General features: G+C 36.3%; 1 protein-coding gene across 9 annotated transcripts in view; it reads left to right on the forward strand.

Annotated features, from left to right (window-relative positions):
- Positions 1 to 18,125, forward strand: part of AKAP6 (A-kinase anchoring protein 6) — a 626,632-nt gene that overhangs the window by 529,643 nt on the left and 78,864 nt on the right. For all 9 annotated transcript variants that reach the window (XM_054449571.2, XM_054449565.2, XM_054449569.2 and 6 more), the window contains one exon: positions 1,975 to 2,199. In XM_054449571.2, the coding sequence (XP_054305546.2) occupies positions 1,975 to 2,199 (225 nt within the window). The remainder of the gene's footprint in view (positions 1 to 1,974; positions 2,200 to 18,125) is intronic.

Below are 18,125 nucleotides of genomic sequence, written 5' to 3' on the forward strand. Positions count from 1 at the left end.
AAATGTTAAAAGTTTTTCATCTAACTTATTGTTGCCTTTTAATAATAATTAATGGCTTTCACTTTATAATACGGTGACTTAAATCAAAATCTGCCCAATTCTACAGCATTCATTGATCTCAGACAGGATAAATGTGGTTAGTGTATCACATTTTAAAAGGTTGTTTACTACATGGATAAGAATGGCAACCTTATATGCTTGATAAAGTAGCAATAAGTCTGTTTACATTGCATTTTAATATATCCATTGGTAATTTGATAAATAACAATAATATTTTTAGAAAATTGTTTAAGTTATGTCACGTGTATTGCTTCCTCAATAGAATTTTAAGTCAACATTATATTGAAAAAAGAAATAATATTTAGCTATCCTTTATGAATCAGAGGCTTTAAAAATAGTTGCCATTTTGACAAAAATATCATTCAAATACAACATGCAGGTTTGCAGTGAGAGAGTAGGATGGGGGAAGATTTTTTTAAATCCTGTACCACACTAACACCACCAGGCATACTGTTTTAATTGGCATGATTACATTTTAATTGGCATGAAAAAAATTAAAGACAAGGATTTTAACTTCTAACAATAGTAAAATAGAGGGATATGGTTTTTAATATTACTTTCATCTAAGGTGAACAGTGTGGAATGGAAATACATTAGAATGAAATGTCAGTGGTGCGTACAGTTTAATCTGTGAAATTTTGTCCCCTGTGCTGCATATTACTCTGTCTCAATTGCATATTAAACAACCCTATCAAGGCAGGCATTGGCATCTGCTGTGCTGACACAAATTGTGAATTAAATGAAATTGATGTCCTCTGTCGTATATTTATGAAGACAGACCATTCTCTGAAGTATTCTGTTTATGAAGAATTTATGATTGCAAACTGTTCCAGAACAAAAAAGTGGCAATAAATTCTTTTTTGTGACCCTACCCTCCAAGGGCATTGATTTTCACCTCCTGCTGCTACTTTTGTTACAGCGTAAAAACAATAGCTAAATCTGGATTCCACTGAGAGTCTTCAAATTATCAATATTTTCACCATGAAAATACAAGGGTGTTGCCAAGAAAGGCTATTTTTCTGCTACAATCTCCTAAAGATACTATTTACAGAACACTACACACCAGATGAATGTTTGTTGACTTAATTTTATTTGTGTTTTAAAGCTTATTTTTGTAGGTTTAATTCATCATTATAGATTTAAATCCTATTGATTGGGACTGCTTTCCACCAAAAAGCAAAAAAGAAAAGAGCCCTCCCCAACAACACTCTCCTGCCGTGGTGGTTAATTTAAGTAGGCTTCTAGTGTAGTGAATTGGGGATTATTTTAACACATACTCGGTATTAGAAAGTCCAGCATGCAGAAATGCAAAATTGAAAGAATTGTGGGATTGAACAATTTCCAAGTCAGGTAAAATCAACAACATCACCAAGGAGGCTTCCTTTTCTTAAAACCCTTTAGTTATATGGTTTCGGGAATATGTCACAAAACAAAAAATGGAATTTAATTCTCCATGCTTGATCTATTCTTGGCCTCTTTAGTACATTTATTAAACTTATATCTCCTGGACATTTTATGTGGAGGCTTTTTTACTATAAACTCCTATCATGATAATTCAAATGAATTTTCTCTGTGACCAAAAAATTCAAATGAATTTTTATCTTGCGAACTATGGGCCAAATCTCCTTTCTATTAAAGAAAAGTAAGTGAATGAGGTCTTCTTAAGTATCCGCTGGTACTCAGAACAACTTGCACTGAGAATTCGAATACTAAATGGAACAACGACCTAATCTGGACTGAATGTCGGTAGTGAGGTGGCAGGTATAGATGGACACTTCCAGGTGGCTCTTGTTACCAACAAAACTATGATGTGTTTTTGGTACCTAAGCTAATCTATGTTTTTGTTTTTTTGTTGTTCGTGGGGTGTTTTTTGTTCGTTTGTTTTATTTTTTGTTTTTTAATCTGATGCATTAGAAAACCCTAGGAGAGAAGATCCAGGACACAATGGCAGGGCACAGTGGGTCGAGTCCACGTGACCTGCTCTCTCCTGAAAGCGGAAGCCTGGTAAGGCAGCTGGAGGTCAGGATCAAAGAACTGAAAGGGTGGCTAAGAGATACAGAGCTTTTCATCTTCAATTCCTGTCTGAGACAAGAAAAGGAAGGAACAATGAATACTGAGAAACAACTGCAATACTTTAAGGTAATAAAAAAACAATCAAAGTTGATAAAAAGCTCTTTTTATGGTAGGGATGAAATATTTATCAAGTACATAAAGTATTATACCCATGTATCTGTGTATCACTGTGCACCTAAATGTTTCCTTGAATTTATAGACAACTTTAACATTTCTTATATGTCTCTGTGTGTATAAAGATGAACATTAAGCATATCAAATATACATTGTAGAGGGGAAGTCTCTGCTGCATGTGTGTTTTTTGCAATGCTTGTTGAGGGAGGACTTTGATGAATTAAAAGCAGACCAGCAAACACTAAAGATTACTATAAGGCCTTTGAAGGACAGACCTAAATGTTCTGTAAATAACTTGGATAAAAATACTTACACAAATTGATACAATAAAAACATGATTTAATCGAAGTCCATTACTGCTAACAAAAGGAAACATAATTTTTACACATGAAAGAGTCAACTATTCATGGAGGGAAGAAATAAAGTAAAACAAGTTCCCACATTACAGGCATATTCTATTATAGAATACACCAACCTCAGCAATACAATATTCATTTTCACTGTATGTCCATGGAGAGGCATTTCCCCTGGTTTGTTTCTATTGTTTACACAATATCTATTTAAAAGCAATTTAACATTAGAACGTTTTCCCCTATTGCCCAACCTAGCCCATACTGCTTGAATCTTTCCATAAATGCAGTCATTATTTGGGTTCTGGCTAGTGTCGGCCTGAGGCTTTGGGGTTGCAGAATTTGAATTTGGTGGCAATAAATCTTCATCATGAGAAATCTTAAAGAGGAGAAAAAGGAAAACCAAGAAGGAAATAACTTTTTGGAACCAAGCAACCATTTCTTCTCAAAGCATTGTAGGACCAGGTTTTATTCATCCCACCCTGCGTGCAATCATCTAGTAATCTGTCAGAAAATTTAGTCACGTGTGATTCACCTTCTCTCTGCCAAACAGGCAGAGTCATCTTGCTCACCTCTATAACCCTAGAGGAGGCACCCTCAAAGACAAGACCACAATACTTCCCAATAAACTATCTGCATTGCACACCTGTAAATTAGCTTTCATTGAAAACCTCCTCTTCCGCCACTTAATTGACAGACCAAACTGGAAGTTAAAGTGTCTTGCCTAAGCAAATGGGTTTGTGGTCTAAAATCTAATACCCAGATGATTTGCTGTTTTATCTCTACTTGATCCATCCTAACCTCTACTGCAGGGAGGTGGAATCTTCAGATCTTTTAATGAAACTTTTCAAGCTTTTTGAGATTATGGAGCCCTGATGATTTTTCTTTGACTTGCAACTAGTTCCTTTCTAAAGTTGACCTTGAGGAGTTTGATCAGATAAGTTAGGGGGATCTAGCATAATGGCACTTTTTTATTGTTTTTAAAGAAAATTTTATTCATGACTGTTGGAATAAATCTCTTTCCTAGCCAGAATTTTAAATAATTCTGAGCTATTTACTCGTAGTGTTTGGTGTGTGATTAATCCAGTGTTCTGGGTATTACCACATTCACTGGAAGAATGGAAGCAAATGTTTGCAATATAATAATAACGTAATATAATGTTTGTAACCTGTCAAAACTATAATTGGTAATAAGCATGTACAGAGTAAAACTTGTTTACTTACCACAAACCCAAAGAACAGGTACACTCTGCCTTTCTAAGTGATAAAACAGCTCAGACAGGAGAGTGACTGAAGAACCTTTTTACATATGGGAGACCCTCTGCCATGCTCTGCCTCTCATGGGTTCCTAAAGGTCTCCTGCCATGACTGGTCACACAGAAGAGGACAGGCTTTATCTACAGGGTTTAGCTTTATGATTCTTTATCCTATAAATCCTCAGCCTTTTAACAGAACTGAAGTCCTTTATATGACACTAAGAGTAATGATAGATAAACTACAATGTACTCTCCAGGAGAATGGAAGGGAAGGTGCTGCATATGAAAAGGAAAACCCATAGCTTTGTAGACAGAACTGTGTTTCCTTCTAATAGATTAGTCTGGGATGAGACAAGGGATCAGGATCTTCAGTTTTCAGAAAAAAGGACAAACCAATTGTGGAACATTTTCCTTTTCTTTAAGCAATAAGTATGAGAAATATGAGATTAGACACAGGAGAAAATTCTACCCAACAAAGAAAGAGGAGTCCAAACTCAGCAAAAGGGAAGAAACATGAAGGTGTGGTCCTAAGAGCCCTGGGATAGGAATGCAGAATTATCAAGGAATGAACACACTCTGACAACAAAATGCAGGAGAGCATGTCAGGGATTTAATGAGGCCAGCTGGCACAGGGCCCCTTTGAGCTGTGTGTGTACAGCTTCAATGCCATTGGCTGGAAAGCACTACTTTTTAATGACGACCCTTCAGAGAGAAAAGAAAATAATTACTTAATCATATGTTCCTTGTATCCCATAACAAAATTCATTATTCTAAAGACTCAAAATGGGAAGATATTATTCATTGCCAGCTAAAGAAGACCACAGCGCTGGCCTGGTCCCAAAACCAGTTGAGGAAGAGCAAGTTTAGGCCTGTTACAAGACTTTGTCATCAAGAAGGTGAATGAGTGGATTAGATTTAATAACCTTGTTGATGATTAATGACCCAAATCTGCTTTAATAATTTAAATTTGACCAAGCACTTTTATGCATATTGTTATACTTAAAACATATACTAATTATATAAGTCAGAAAATTATGATTACCTTCTTATATGTGTGGGTATTTATTTTTATGAATGAAGAATTCGAGTTGTGGAAAGGTAATGTGACTCGTTTGAACCCCCATAGCAACCAGCAGCAGAGACAGAGGAAAAACGATTGTCTTTGAGTACAGATTCCCATCCAGTCATTCACTGACTTTTCAAATAAACTTTGAAACTTTGTTTTACTCTAAATCGGGGGTTGACAAACATTTTCTGTAAAAGCCAGATAATAATATAATCTCTGTACGAATTACTCAGCTCTGCCATCATAGTGTAAAAGCAGCCACAGACAATATGTAAATGAATAAGTATGGCTGTGTTCAATAAAACTAATTTACAAAACTACTTACAAAAGTAGGGCAGTGGGCTTGATTTGACCTAGAGGCCGTAGTTTCCTGACCCTGCTCTAGATTACAAAAATTATTATAAGCATGGGAATAGATACAGTCTGTGTCGTCTTTAAAGAAAGGAGACCATGCTACAATTGCATTAGGGGGACAAAAAGTTATTTTAATAATTGTAACAACCACAACTAATATGTATGAGGCACACTTTCTAAATGTTTTACCTGTATTCACTTACTTATTCCTCATCACCATCCTGAGACATATTATAGTATGATCTCCTATTTATATTTTATTTTTATTTTTAAAATTTTTAAAATTTGTGGGTCCATAGTAGATGTATATGTTTATGGAGCACATGAGATTTTTTTGTTACAGACATGCAATGAGTACTAATCACATCATGGAGAATGGGGTATCCATCCCCTCAAGTATTTACCCTTTATATTACAAACAATCCAGTTATACTTTTTTAGTTATTTAAAAATGTACAATTAAGTTACTATTGACTGTAGTCCCCCTGTTGTGCTATCAAACACTAGATCTTATTCATTCATTCTATTTTTTTCTTTGTACCCATTAACCATCCCGTTTGCCCCTACTACCCTTTCCAGCCTCTGGTAACCATCCCCCCTACTCTCTATATGCGTGAGTTCAATTGTTTTAATTTTTAGAGGCCACAAATAAGTGAGAACATGCAATGTTTGTCTTTCTGTTCCTGGCTCATTTCACTTAACAAAATGATCTCTGGTTCGATCCGTGTTGTTGTAAATGACACTATCTCGTTCTTTTTTATAGCTGAATAGTATTCCATTACTTTTATGTACCACATTTTCTTTATCCATTCATCTGTTGGTAAATACTTAGGTTGGGGCTTCCAAATCTTGGCTATTGTGAATAGTGCTGCAACAAATATGAGAGTGCAGAAATTTCTTCAATATGCTGATTTCCTTTCTTTTGGATATATACCTAGCAGTGGGATTGTTGGATCATATGGTAGCTCTATTTTTAGTTTTTTGGAGAACCTCCAAACTGTTCCCCATAGTGGTTGTCCTAATTTACATTCCCACCAACAGTGAACAAAAGTTCCCTTTTCTCCACATCCTTGCCAGCATTTGTTATTGCCTGTCTTTTGGATAAAAGCCATTTTAACTGGAGTGAGATGCTATCTCATTGTAGATTTAATTTTCATTTCTCTGATGCTCAATGATGTTGAGTCCCTTTTCATATGCCTGTTTGCCATTCGTATGTCTTCTTTTGAGAAATGGCTATTCAAACCTTTTGCCCATTTTTTGATCATATTATTAGATTTTTTCCCTATACAGTTGTTTGAGCTCCTTGTATATTCTGGTTATTAATCCCTTGTCAGATGGGTAGTTTGCAAATATTTTCTCGCATTCTGTGTGTTGTGTCTTCATCTTGTTGTTTATCTCCTTTGCTGTGCAGTAGCTTTTTATCTTGATGTGATCTCATTTGTCCATTTTTGCTGAGGTTGCTTGTGCTTATGAGGTATTACCCCAGAAATGTTTGCCCAGATCAATGCCCTAGAGATTTCCCCCAATGTTTTCTTGTATTAGTTTCATAGTTTGAGGTCTTAGATTTAAGTCCTTAATCCATTTTTATTTGATTTTTGTGTATGGTGAGAGGTAGGGATCTAGTTTCATCTTCTGCATATAGAGATCCAGTTTTCCCAGCACCATTTATTGAAGAGACTGTCTCTTCCACAGTGTATGTTCTTGGCAAGTTTGTTGAAAATGAGTTCCCTGTAGGTGTGTGAGTTCATTTTTGGGTTCTCTATTCTGTTCCATTCATCTATGTGTCTATTTTTAGGCTGGTACTATGCTATTTGGTTAACTACTAATTCTGTAGTGTAATTTGAAGTCAGGTATACAGTTTTATTCTTTTTGCTCAGGATAGCTTTAGCTATTCTGGGTCTTTTGTGGTTCCGTATACGTTTTAGAATTGTTTTTTCCATTTCTGTGAAGAATGTCATTGGTATTTTGATAGAGATTGTATTGAATTTGTAGATTGCTTTGGATAGTATGGATGTTTTAATAATATTGATTCTTCCAATCCATGAAAATGGAGTATCTTTCCTTTTTTCTTTTTTTTTTTGTGTGTGTGTGTTCTCTTCAATTTCTTTCATCAGTGTTTTCTTATTTTAATTATAGAGATTTTTCAGTTCTTTGGTTAATTCCTGGTATTTAATTTTATTTGAGGCTATTGTAAATGGTATCACTTTTATTAATCTCTTTTTCAGATTGTTCACTGTTGACATATAGAAATGCTACTGATTTTGTTACGTTGATTTTGTATCCTGCAACTTTACTGAATTTATCAGTTTGAATAGATTATTTAGGAAGTCTAGGTTTTTTCAAATGTAAGGTAATATCTGCAAATGCAGATAATTTGACCTCTTCTTTTCTAATTTGGATGCCTTTATTTCTTTCTCTTGTCTGATCGCTTTAGCTAGGACTTCCAGAACTATGTTGGTGACAGTGAAAGTGGACATTCTTGTCATGTTCCAAATCTTGGAGGAAAGGTTTTGAGTTTTCTCCCATTCAATGTGATACTATCTGTGGCTCTGTCGTGTATAGCTTTTATTATGTTGAGATATGTTCCATCTATCCCCGTTTTTTTTTTAGGGTTTTTACCATGTAGGGATGTTGAATTCTATCCAGTGCTTTTTCAGCATCAATTTAAAGGATCATATGGTTTTTATCTTTCATTCTGTTAATATGATGGATCACATTGATTGATTTGCATATGTTGAACCATTCTTGCATCCTTCAGATAAATTCCCCTTGGTTGTGATGAATGATCTTTTTAATGTATTATTGAATTTGGTTTGCTAGTATTTTGTTGGGGATTTTTGCATCAGTATTCATCAGAGATATTACCCTGTAGGGTTTTTTTTTAAATGTGTCTCTGTCTGGTTTCAGTATCAGGGTAATACTGGTCTCATAGAATGAGTTTGGAAGTATGCCCTCCTCTGTTTTTTGGGATAATTTGAGTAGGACTGGTATTAGTTTTTCTTTAAATGTTTGGTAGCATTCAGCGGTGAAGCCATCAGGTCCCTGGCTTCTTTACTGAGGGACTTTTTATTATGGCTTCAATCTCATTACTTGTTATTGGTCTCTTCAGGTGTTGGATTTCTTCCTGGTTCAATCTTGGTAGGTTGTATGTGTCTAGGAATTTGTTCATTTCTTCTAGGTTCTCCAATTTATTGGCATATAGTTGCTCATAGTAGCCATTAATGATCCTTTGAATTTCTGAAGTATCACTTATAATGTTTCCTTTTTCATTTATGATTTTATTTATTTGGATCTTCCCTCTTTTTCTTAGTCTGCCTAAAGGTTTTTCAATTTTGTTGAACTTAAAAAAATGACTTTTTATTTCCTTGATCTTTTGTATTTTTTTCTTCATTTCAATTTCTTTTATTTCTGCTCTGATCTTCATTATTACTTTTCTTCTACTAATTTTGGGTTTGGTTTGCTCATACTTTTCTAGTTCTTTAAGATGCTTTGTTATATTGTTTATTTGAAGTTTTTCCTCTTGTTTTTGACATAGGCACTTATAACTATAAAATTCCCTCTTAGTACTGCTTTTACTGTATCCCGTAAGTTTTGGTATGTTGTATTTCCATTATCATTTGTTTCAAGAAACTTTTCAATTTCCTTAATTTCTTTATTGACCCATTGGTCATTCAGGAACATATTGTTTAATTTCCTTGTGTTTGTATAGTTTCCAAAATTCTTCTTGTTATTGATTTCTAGTTTTATTCCATTATGGTCAGAGAAGATGCTTGATATTATTTACTTTTTTTGGAATGTTTTAAGACCTGTTTTGTGATCTAACATACGGTCTATCCTTGAGAATGATCCATGTGTTGGGGAAAAAAAATGTGTATTTTGCAGCTCTTGGATGAAATGTTCTGAAAATATCTATTAGATCCATTTGGTCTATAGTGCAGGCTAAATCCGATGTTTTTTTCTTGATTTTATGTCTAGAAGATCTGTCTGATGCTGAAAGTGGGTGCGTTGAAGTCTCCAGCTATTACTGTATTGAGGCCTATGTCTCTCTTTAGCTCTAATAATATTTGCTTTATTGATCTGGGTACTCTAGTATTGAGTGCATGCATCTTTTAAATTGTATCATCTTGCTGAATTGACCCCTTTATCACTATATAGTGACCTTCTTCATCTCTTCTTATAGTTTTTGCCTTGAAATCTATTTTGTCTGATATACAGATAGCTGCTCCTCCTCTTTTTTGGTTTCCATTTGCATAGAATATCTTTTTCTATCCCTATACTTTCAGTCTATGTGTGTCTTTATAGTCAAAGTGTATTTCTTGTAGGCAACAGATCAGTGGGTTTAATTTTTTCATCCCTTCAGCCATTCTGTGTCTTTTTATTGGATAATTTAGTCTGTTACATTCAGCATTATTATTGATAAGTTAGGACTTACTCCTGCTATTTTGTTGTTTCCTCATTGTTTTGCGGTCTTCTCTTTCTCATTCTTTCCTTCCTGTCTTCCTTTAGTAAAGGTGTTTTTCTCTGATGATATGATTTAGTTTCTTGCTTTTCATTGTTTATCCATTTGTGTGTTTTTTGGTTTGAGGTTATCATGAGGCTTAGAAATACTATCTTATAACCCATTATTTTAAGCTGATAACAACAATACTGTTTGCATAAACCAACAAACAAGCAAAAAGAAAACTAATAAAAACTTTACACCTTAACTTCTTCCCCCTGCTTTTTAGCTCTTTGTTGTTTCTGTTTATATTTTATTGTACTGTCTGTGTCTTGAAAAGTTGTTGTAGTTATTATTTTTTATTGCTTCATCATTTAGTCTTTCTATTAGGATAAGAGTAGTTTACATACCACAGTTGCATTGTTAAAATATTCTGTTTTTCTGTGTAATTACTGTAACCAGTGAGTTTTATACCTTCAGGTGATTACTTGTTGCTCACTAACGTCCTTTTCTTTCTAACTGAAGTATTCCCCTTAGGATTTCTTGTAGGACAGGTCTGGTGTTGATGAAATCCCTCAGCTTTTGTTTGTTTGGGAAAGTCTCTATTTCTACCTCATGTTTGAAAGATATTTTTGCCAGATATACTATTCTAGGGTAAAAAGTTTTTTTCCTTCAGCACTTTAAATATGTCATGTCACTTTCTCCTGGCCTGTAAGGTTTCCACTGAAAAGTCTGCTGCCCACCATGTTGGAGCTCCATTGTATGTTATTTGCTTCTTTTCTCTTGCCACTTTTAGGATCCTTTCTTTATCCTTGACCTTTGGGAGTTTATTAAATGCCTTGAGGTAGCCTTCTTTGGGTTAAATCTGCTTGGTGTTATATTCTTTTTTTTTTAAATTATTTTATTTTATTTTATTTTTGAGAAGGAGTCTCGCTCTGTCGCCCAGGCTAGAGTGCAGTGGCACAATCTCGGCTCACTGCAAACTCCACCTCCTGGGTTCACACCATTGTCCTGCCTCAGCCTCATGAGTAGCTGGGACTACAGGCGGCCGCCACCACACCCGGCCAATTCTTTGTATCTTTGGTAGAGACAGGGTTTCACTGTGCTAGCCAGGATGGTCTCGATCTCCTGACCTCGTGATCCGCCCGCCTTGGCCTCCCAAAGTACTGGGATTACAGGCGTGAGCCACTGCGCCTGGTCCTTGGTGTGATATTCTTGTACTTATTGATATCTTTCTTTGGGTTTGGGAAGTTCTCTGTTTTTATTATCCCTTTGAATGAACTTTCTATTCCTATCTCTCTACCTCCTCTTTAAGGCCAGTAACTCTTAGATTGGCCCTTTTGAGGCAATTTTCTGGATCTTGTAGGCCTACTTCATTGTTTTTATTCTTTTTTCTGTTGTCTCCTCTGACTGTATATTTTCAAATAGTCTGTCTTCAAGCTCACTAATTCTTCTGCTTGATAAATTCTGCTATTAAAAGACTGATGCATTCTTCAGTATGCCAATTGCATTTGTTCAGATCCAGAATTTCTGCTTGATTCTTTTTAATTATTTTAATCTTTATCTGGTAGAATTCTGAATTCCTTCTCTGTGTTATCTTGAATTCTTTGAGTTTTTGCAACACAACAATTTTGAATTATTTGTCTGAAAGGTCACATATCTCTGTTTCTCCTGGACTGGTCCCTTGTGCCTTATTTAGTTCATTTGGTGAAGTCATATTTTCCTGGATGGTGTTGATTCTAGTAGATGTTCTTTGGTATCTGGGAATTGAAGAGTTAGGTATTTATTGTAATCTTTACTGTCTGGGCTTGTTTGTACCTGTTCTTCTTGGGAAGGCTTTCCAGATATTTGAAATGACTAGGGTGTTGTGATCTATGCTGTATCTGCTTTAGGGAGCACCCTAAACCCAGTAATGCTGTAGCTCTTGCAGACTCAAAGAGGTACTGGCTTGATGGTCTTGGACAATGTCTAGGATAATTATCTGGATTGCCAGGCAGAGACTCTTGTTGTTTTCCCTTACTTTCTGCCAAATAAATATTCATTCATTTTTTTTTTCTCTCTCTCTCTGTCTGTCTCTGTCTCTCTCTGTCTCTCTCTATCTCTCTCTCTCTGTCTCTCTCTCTCTCTCTGTCTCTCTCTCTGTTATGAGCCACCTAAAGCTGGGGGTGGAGTGACACAAGCATCTGTATGGCCACCACCGCTATGACTGTGCTGGTTCAGACCTGAAGCCAGCACAGCACTGGGTCCCACCCAAGGCCTGCTGCAAACACTCCCTGGCTACTGCCTGTATTCGCTCAAGGCCCTGGGGCTCTACAGGTGGCAAAGCCAGCTCTACCTGTGTGCTTCCCTTCAGGGCGGCAAGTTCTCCCAGGCCCCGGTTGGGTCCAAGAGGTGCCTTCCAGGAGTCAGGGACTAGAGTCGAAAACCTTAGAAGTCTACCAGGTGTTCTGTTTTACTGTGGCTGCACTGGCACTCAAATCACAAGATGCAGTTCTTCCCACTCTTCCATCCCCTTTCCAAAACCGGGGGAGCCTCACCCCATGGCCACCACCACAGACCATGGAGAGTACTGCCAGACTACCACCGATGTTCCCTTAAGATTCAAGGGCTCTTATGTCAGCTTATGGTGAATGCTGCCTGGCCTGGGACTCACCTTTCAGGGAAGTGGGCTTCCCTCTGGCCCAGAGCAAGTCCGGAAATGCCATCTAAGAGTCAAGTCCTGGAATTGGGGACCCCAAGAGCCCACTTGGTACTCTACCCCTCTGTAGCCAAGCTGGTATCTAAGATGAGAGACTAAGTCCTCTTACTTTTCCCTCCACTTTCCTCAAGCAGAAGGAGTTTTGCCCTGTAGCCACCACACCGGGAAATCTGCTAAGTCTCACCTGAATCCGCAAGTCTCAGAGACTCATCCAAGCCCCCTGCACAGTACCTGGGTATTACTGCTGGTTTTTTAGGGCTCAAAGGGTCTACAGTTAGCAGGTGATTAATGCTGCCGGGACTGGGACCTTCCTTTCAAGGTAGTGGGTTTCCTTCTGGCCTAGAGTTATGTCTAGAGATATCATCTGGGAGCTAGGGCCTGGAACGGGGGCCTTACAATTTTGACTGCTGCCCTATCCTGCTGTGGTTGAGCTGGTGTCTAAGATGCAAGACGGTCAGAGTGGATCATCATTAAATTGGTGTACTTGTCAAGAGGTGCAAGGGGAACGATTAGGGAGCCTTCTATTCTGGTATCTTGCTCTGCCGCATCTGCTATTATGGATGAGAAAACTGAGGTGGGGAAAATCGAAGTAACTTACTCAAGGTCATAAAGTTAGTAAGCGATAGAGCCAATAGTCACACCTAGAAACTGTTTCAGAATCTGCCCTTATGTAGACTCAAAAGTCCCTAGGTCAAAGATCTATTACTTGAAAGAGAAAAGCACATAGTTTACTCTTTTGTTCCTTATTCCATTCTGAATACTTGACAGCCAGCTGGAGGAAGTCAGGGAGTCAATATTTTAAATCTTGGAAATTAAAATTTATAGAACAGGGCCTTTAAAAGGATTTCAAATTAACAATAAAATGTGCACCATTGACAAATAATTACTCTGAAAAGAAGTATCACTAATGTACTTTTACAGAATAAAGGAAGAAAAGAGCTAAGCAGTTCATATGCTTTAAGAAATGTTTCCTAAAACCTCAGTGCATAATTTTCAGAAATAAAAATAAGACCAATTTCATCAAGTCTTTTAGGGGGAATTTCTCATGTCCACTATAACCAATTTCAAATGGTACCATAAGTAATCTCACTTCCTCTGACCCCAAAACCACATTTAAAGGAGATGAGGTTGAAAGACAGGATATAATGTTTTAGCAGTTTTGATGTATAAGAAAAGTAGCCATGATTCCTACAGGTGCCTGGATCATCCCTGCTGCTCTAACTTGGAGCCATTACAAACTTAGTAATGATGCTGTTGGCAAAGTTGCAAATAAAGAATTACAGTAACTCAGTCTAACCATAACAAAAGCATACAAAACACTTTCAAATTCAACAGACATCAAACAGGACTTAATCCTTTCTACATATCATAGATAATTTTTTTAAAAAAACTATTATATTAACCATGTGTATCCATCAAAAGAAAACCATGTATATTCATCAACAGTCTTTTATTAGGTTTTTTTCCCACCACATATTAAAAACCTGTCACCTAACACTTCTTTGGAAATAATTTTAAATAACTGGATACAGTTCAGAACTGCCTTATAAGAAAAATTGTCTGGGTTAAGGTTGAAATTGAAAGATAGATTTATTATAAATAAATGTTATTCACACTACTGTCTGAGGGTGGTGGGAAGACCCACAGAACATTTTTACAGGCAGTCCCAGTGCAGTTTTGTAGAGTAAAAGAAAATGGAATAGCAGCCCAATTCTTTCTGATTACATATTTTGCTAGAAGAAGATGCTGAATGATTCCTATGAAGTAGAGAGTTCTGCCCTTGATTTGAGAAGGCAGAGATACAGCTATGTACTCATTTTATATGTGGTGTTTGTACTGCTGCTGTCAGACAGACCAGATTCATGGAAGTCAAGGGCTGTCATGCTAATCTAGAAAAAGGAAAGAGAGATCTCACCCATCTTTACTTATTGTCTTGAAAATCAGACAGAACAGCATTTGGCCTCTGAAACCAGAGAATGAATGTTTCTACTCTTAACTGATCTCTTAAATTACTTAAATGTAACTTTCTTTGTTAGTAAACTCAAATAAGGAAAATAACTGGAAGAACATAATTGCAAAGGTATCTCAATGCTCTCCACTCAAGTAAGTATAGGATGGGAACAGTGAATCTGATCCATCATAGTTTAGAGGCTCAAGTGTGGATTCAAGTTGCCTGGGTTTGTCCTAGCTCTACCTCTTTCTAATTGATGATCTTCCTGAAAGCTCCAGGTTTCTTATCTTACAAACAGGGATAATGATATTACTTACCTTAAGAAGTGGTTGTGAGTGTCAAATGAGATAATATATAAATGAAGACTGCTTAAAATAGGGCCTGCCTACTAAGAGCTCAATATATTTTAGCAGTCAGCATTAGAATTCTAAAGCATGAAACTGTACTTTCAAAAAAGCATTTATATTTAATAAAGCAGGGTTATAGTAAATAGATAAAGCAAATTCCTTGGGGTTTCACCTACTTTGGTGAGTTTTATGATCTCTAGGAACTGAATTATCTATTAATTGGATCATTGACCTACTTACTATCTAGATAAAACCATAAGAGAACTTTTTTCCCTCCCAAGACTAGGAAAAAAGGAGATAGTCAGTATACCTCCCAAGTTTGCCCTTTGACCTGGGAAGGAAGAGCTCTTTTGGGGTGGTAAAAACCAAGTCCCAGATTATTAAGGGTGGGTCTTCACATTCAAGCTACTTTTCCTCTTTTGAGTAAGGTGGCACACCGGTTACTTAGAGTCCATTTTCTACTCCGGCTTCTGTCTCCATGACCTTCTTTTGTAAACCCTCCTTTTACCTCTTGTTTCTCCAAAATTATTGCATTATGTGTGCACACATGAGTGTACACACACACACAATTAGACCTTCATTTAAGGAGAGAAACAAAATTTATATTTTAATGTCCATATTGAATTGCCAGTCATCTTCTGTAACTTTTACTACAACATGATTCTTTTATAATTGACCAATTAATAGTATTTATTGAGTATCATCCCTAGTTTCTGTTAGTTGGCAACCCTATGACCTAGGACTTTCAGCTGTGTAATCTCAGGAAGTAATTTTCCTTTGCCTGAGATTATTTATAAATTTAGGTTTTTTTGATTGAAAAGATTCCCTTCAACTCTAGCGTTCTTGTGATTCTGTAAGAGCTATCTTTTTCCATTGGTAAATTTTTCAATTATAGATGTCATTTAATTTCTTTAAACAACACTTTCAGCTTGGCACAAAATTTTAAGTAGATCAGCCAATAGCCAATTCTGTATACCAGGATTTATATTTCCCTCATCGAAAATGATATTGCAAAAGGAAAGAAGCATCTTTTGAACTAAAATTGCAATGTTATTGCCTTTAGCACCACAGTAGCAATCTTTCTCTTTGTACCCATTTTCTTTCCAGCATTATAATATTCAATACAGACAACTGGCCTAAAGAGGGAAGTAAAAAGTCTTCCCAGTTATGAATTTCAGCCTGGATAGCCGTACTGATAACATGAATATGTTTTTACTGGCTTATAAATTAACAGAGACTTGTTTGATTGAGTCATTTTTAAAGTGAAAAGAAATACACTAATAAATTGCTAGTGCGGTGATGGCAAGCAAATGTACAGATCTATAAGATACGTAAGACAGAAAATTCTCAGTTAAAATTAATGACCAAGTTGAAGAGATGGAGGATTTGAATCTGGAAGGACTAACCAGAAACCCTACAATCATAGGCCTAGCCTCTTCCTTTCTCATCTCTTAGGTAACTTGAAGTCCTTCACAGTATATGTAGAGGCTTAGTATATCCTTGCTTGTCCTTTTGGTATCAGTTTTCCACATGGTATTATTTTAGGCAAGTTTCTTACAAATTGCATTCTACCCAAATCTGACAGTTTCTATCTTCTAATAAGAATATTAATCCCATTCATATTTATTCCCTTGATTAAGATTACTGATCTTTTTTCATCTTATGACATTCCTTCGTTTAGGCACTGGGCTGGGTTTAGCAATACCACGAAGCTTATGTTATGGGCTAGTTTAAATATTTTGCTACGTGGAATGTTGTTTTCTTTATTTCCACTGCAGTGAATTGGAAGGATTTTTTAAATTACATATTTTCTTTATTTACAGTGCCAAGATTGAATCAGATGCTACTTTTAAAATTTAAAAATGAGCTTGTTTTTTTCCTGTGTCCTCCAGCCTATTTCCCTATTTTTGTTGATATTATATAATCTTAGATTTAATTTTTAGGTGTTATGATTATTTTACTAATATAATTATGTCTTTTTTCATACCTTCAAGTATTTCTTTTGACATTTGCATTATATTAAAAGTAATTCAGGCCTAGCTTGGAGGCTCATTCTTGTAATCATAGCACTTTCAGAGACCAAAACAGGAGGATCACTTGATGTCAGGAGTTTGAGACCAGCCTGGGCAACATAGTAAGACCCCATCTCTACAAAAAAAAAAGATTGTGCTCAATTATCTGAGTGTGGTGGTGGGTGCCTGTAGTCTTAGATACTTAGGAGGCTGAGATGAGAAGATTGCTTCACCCCAGGGGTTCAAGGGTACAGTGAGCTACAATTATGCACTGTAGCCTGGACAAGAGAGCAGGACTGGGTCACTAAATTAATTTTGTTAATTTTTTTTCTTTTTTCAGACAGAGTCTCACTCTGTCGCCCAGGCTGGAGTACAGTGGTGCAATCTCGGCTCACTGCAAGCCCGGGTTCACGCCATTCTCCTGCCTCAGCCTCCCGAGTAGCTGGGACTACAGGCGCCTGCCACCACGCCTGGCTAATTTTTTTGTATTTTTAGTAGAGATGGGGTTAGCCAGGATGGTCTCCATCTCCTGACCTCGTGATCCACCCGCCTTGGCCTCTCAAAGTTCTGGGATTACAGGCGTGAGCCACCACCCCAAGCCTGTTCATCCTTTATACTGCACTCTAGCCTGGGCAAGATAGCGGGACTGGGTTACTAAATAATTTTTTTTTAATGAATAAAAATAAAAGTAATTCAGAATTAATTATTTATATTATTTTCATTGCTGAACTTCAGTTTTTTTCATATCACAACTTTCCATTAAAAATGTATTTTTTGTACTGGCTATTGGATCATCTTCTAATAATTTTCACAGGAAAAGTCCATTCCTAGTATTTTTGCCATACCCTTGTGTGTCAGAAAATGTATTTTACTTTTACCTCACATATAAACAATAGCTTGGCTGAATACAAAATTTTTCTAAGGGCAGTGTGATCTTTTGTCATCAAAATTCCTAATGATTCTTTTGGAATTTATAGTCATTAAAGAGAAGATATGCTTCTCTTTTATGTGTGAGTTGTAGCTTTTGTTTTAATTTCATTTATATAGGACTAGGTATTTGTCTCTTTTCACTTTTTTTTTTTTTTTTGCTGGGAACATGGTGAGTCCTAATTGATTTTGAAAATCCTGCTTTAGATCAGGAAAGTTTTACCCGCTATTTGATTATCGTAATTTCTCTATATGTTTAGTTTCGTCTTTTTGGAAGTCCTGCTCTGTGCATATTGAATCTCCCAGATCTTGCCTTCACTTAAAAAAATCTATTTTTATTTTTATTTCTTCATCTAGGGACTTCTGGTAGAATTCTCAAGCTTGTTTTCTGTTTCTGCAGAACCTAATTTTGTAATTCATTGTTTTCATTGCAATTTTTCATTCAACAGAAGTTCTTTTCATTTTTATACAATCTTTAC

The sequence above is a fragment of the Pongo pygmaeus genome, chromosome 15 (assembly GCF_028885625.2).
Source record: "Pongo pygmaeus isolate AG05252 chromosome 15, NHGRI_mPonPyg2-v2.0_pri, whole genome shotgun sequence".
In the NCBI taxonomy this organism is placed as follows: Eukaryota; Metazoa; Chordata; class Mammalia; order Primates; family Hominidae; genus Pongo; species Pongo pygmaeus.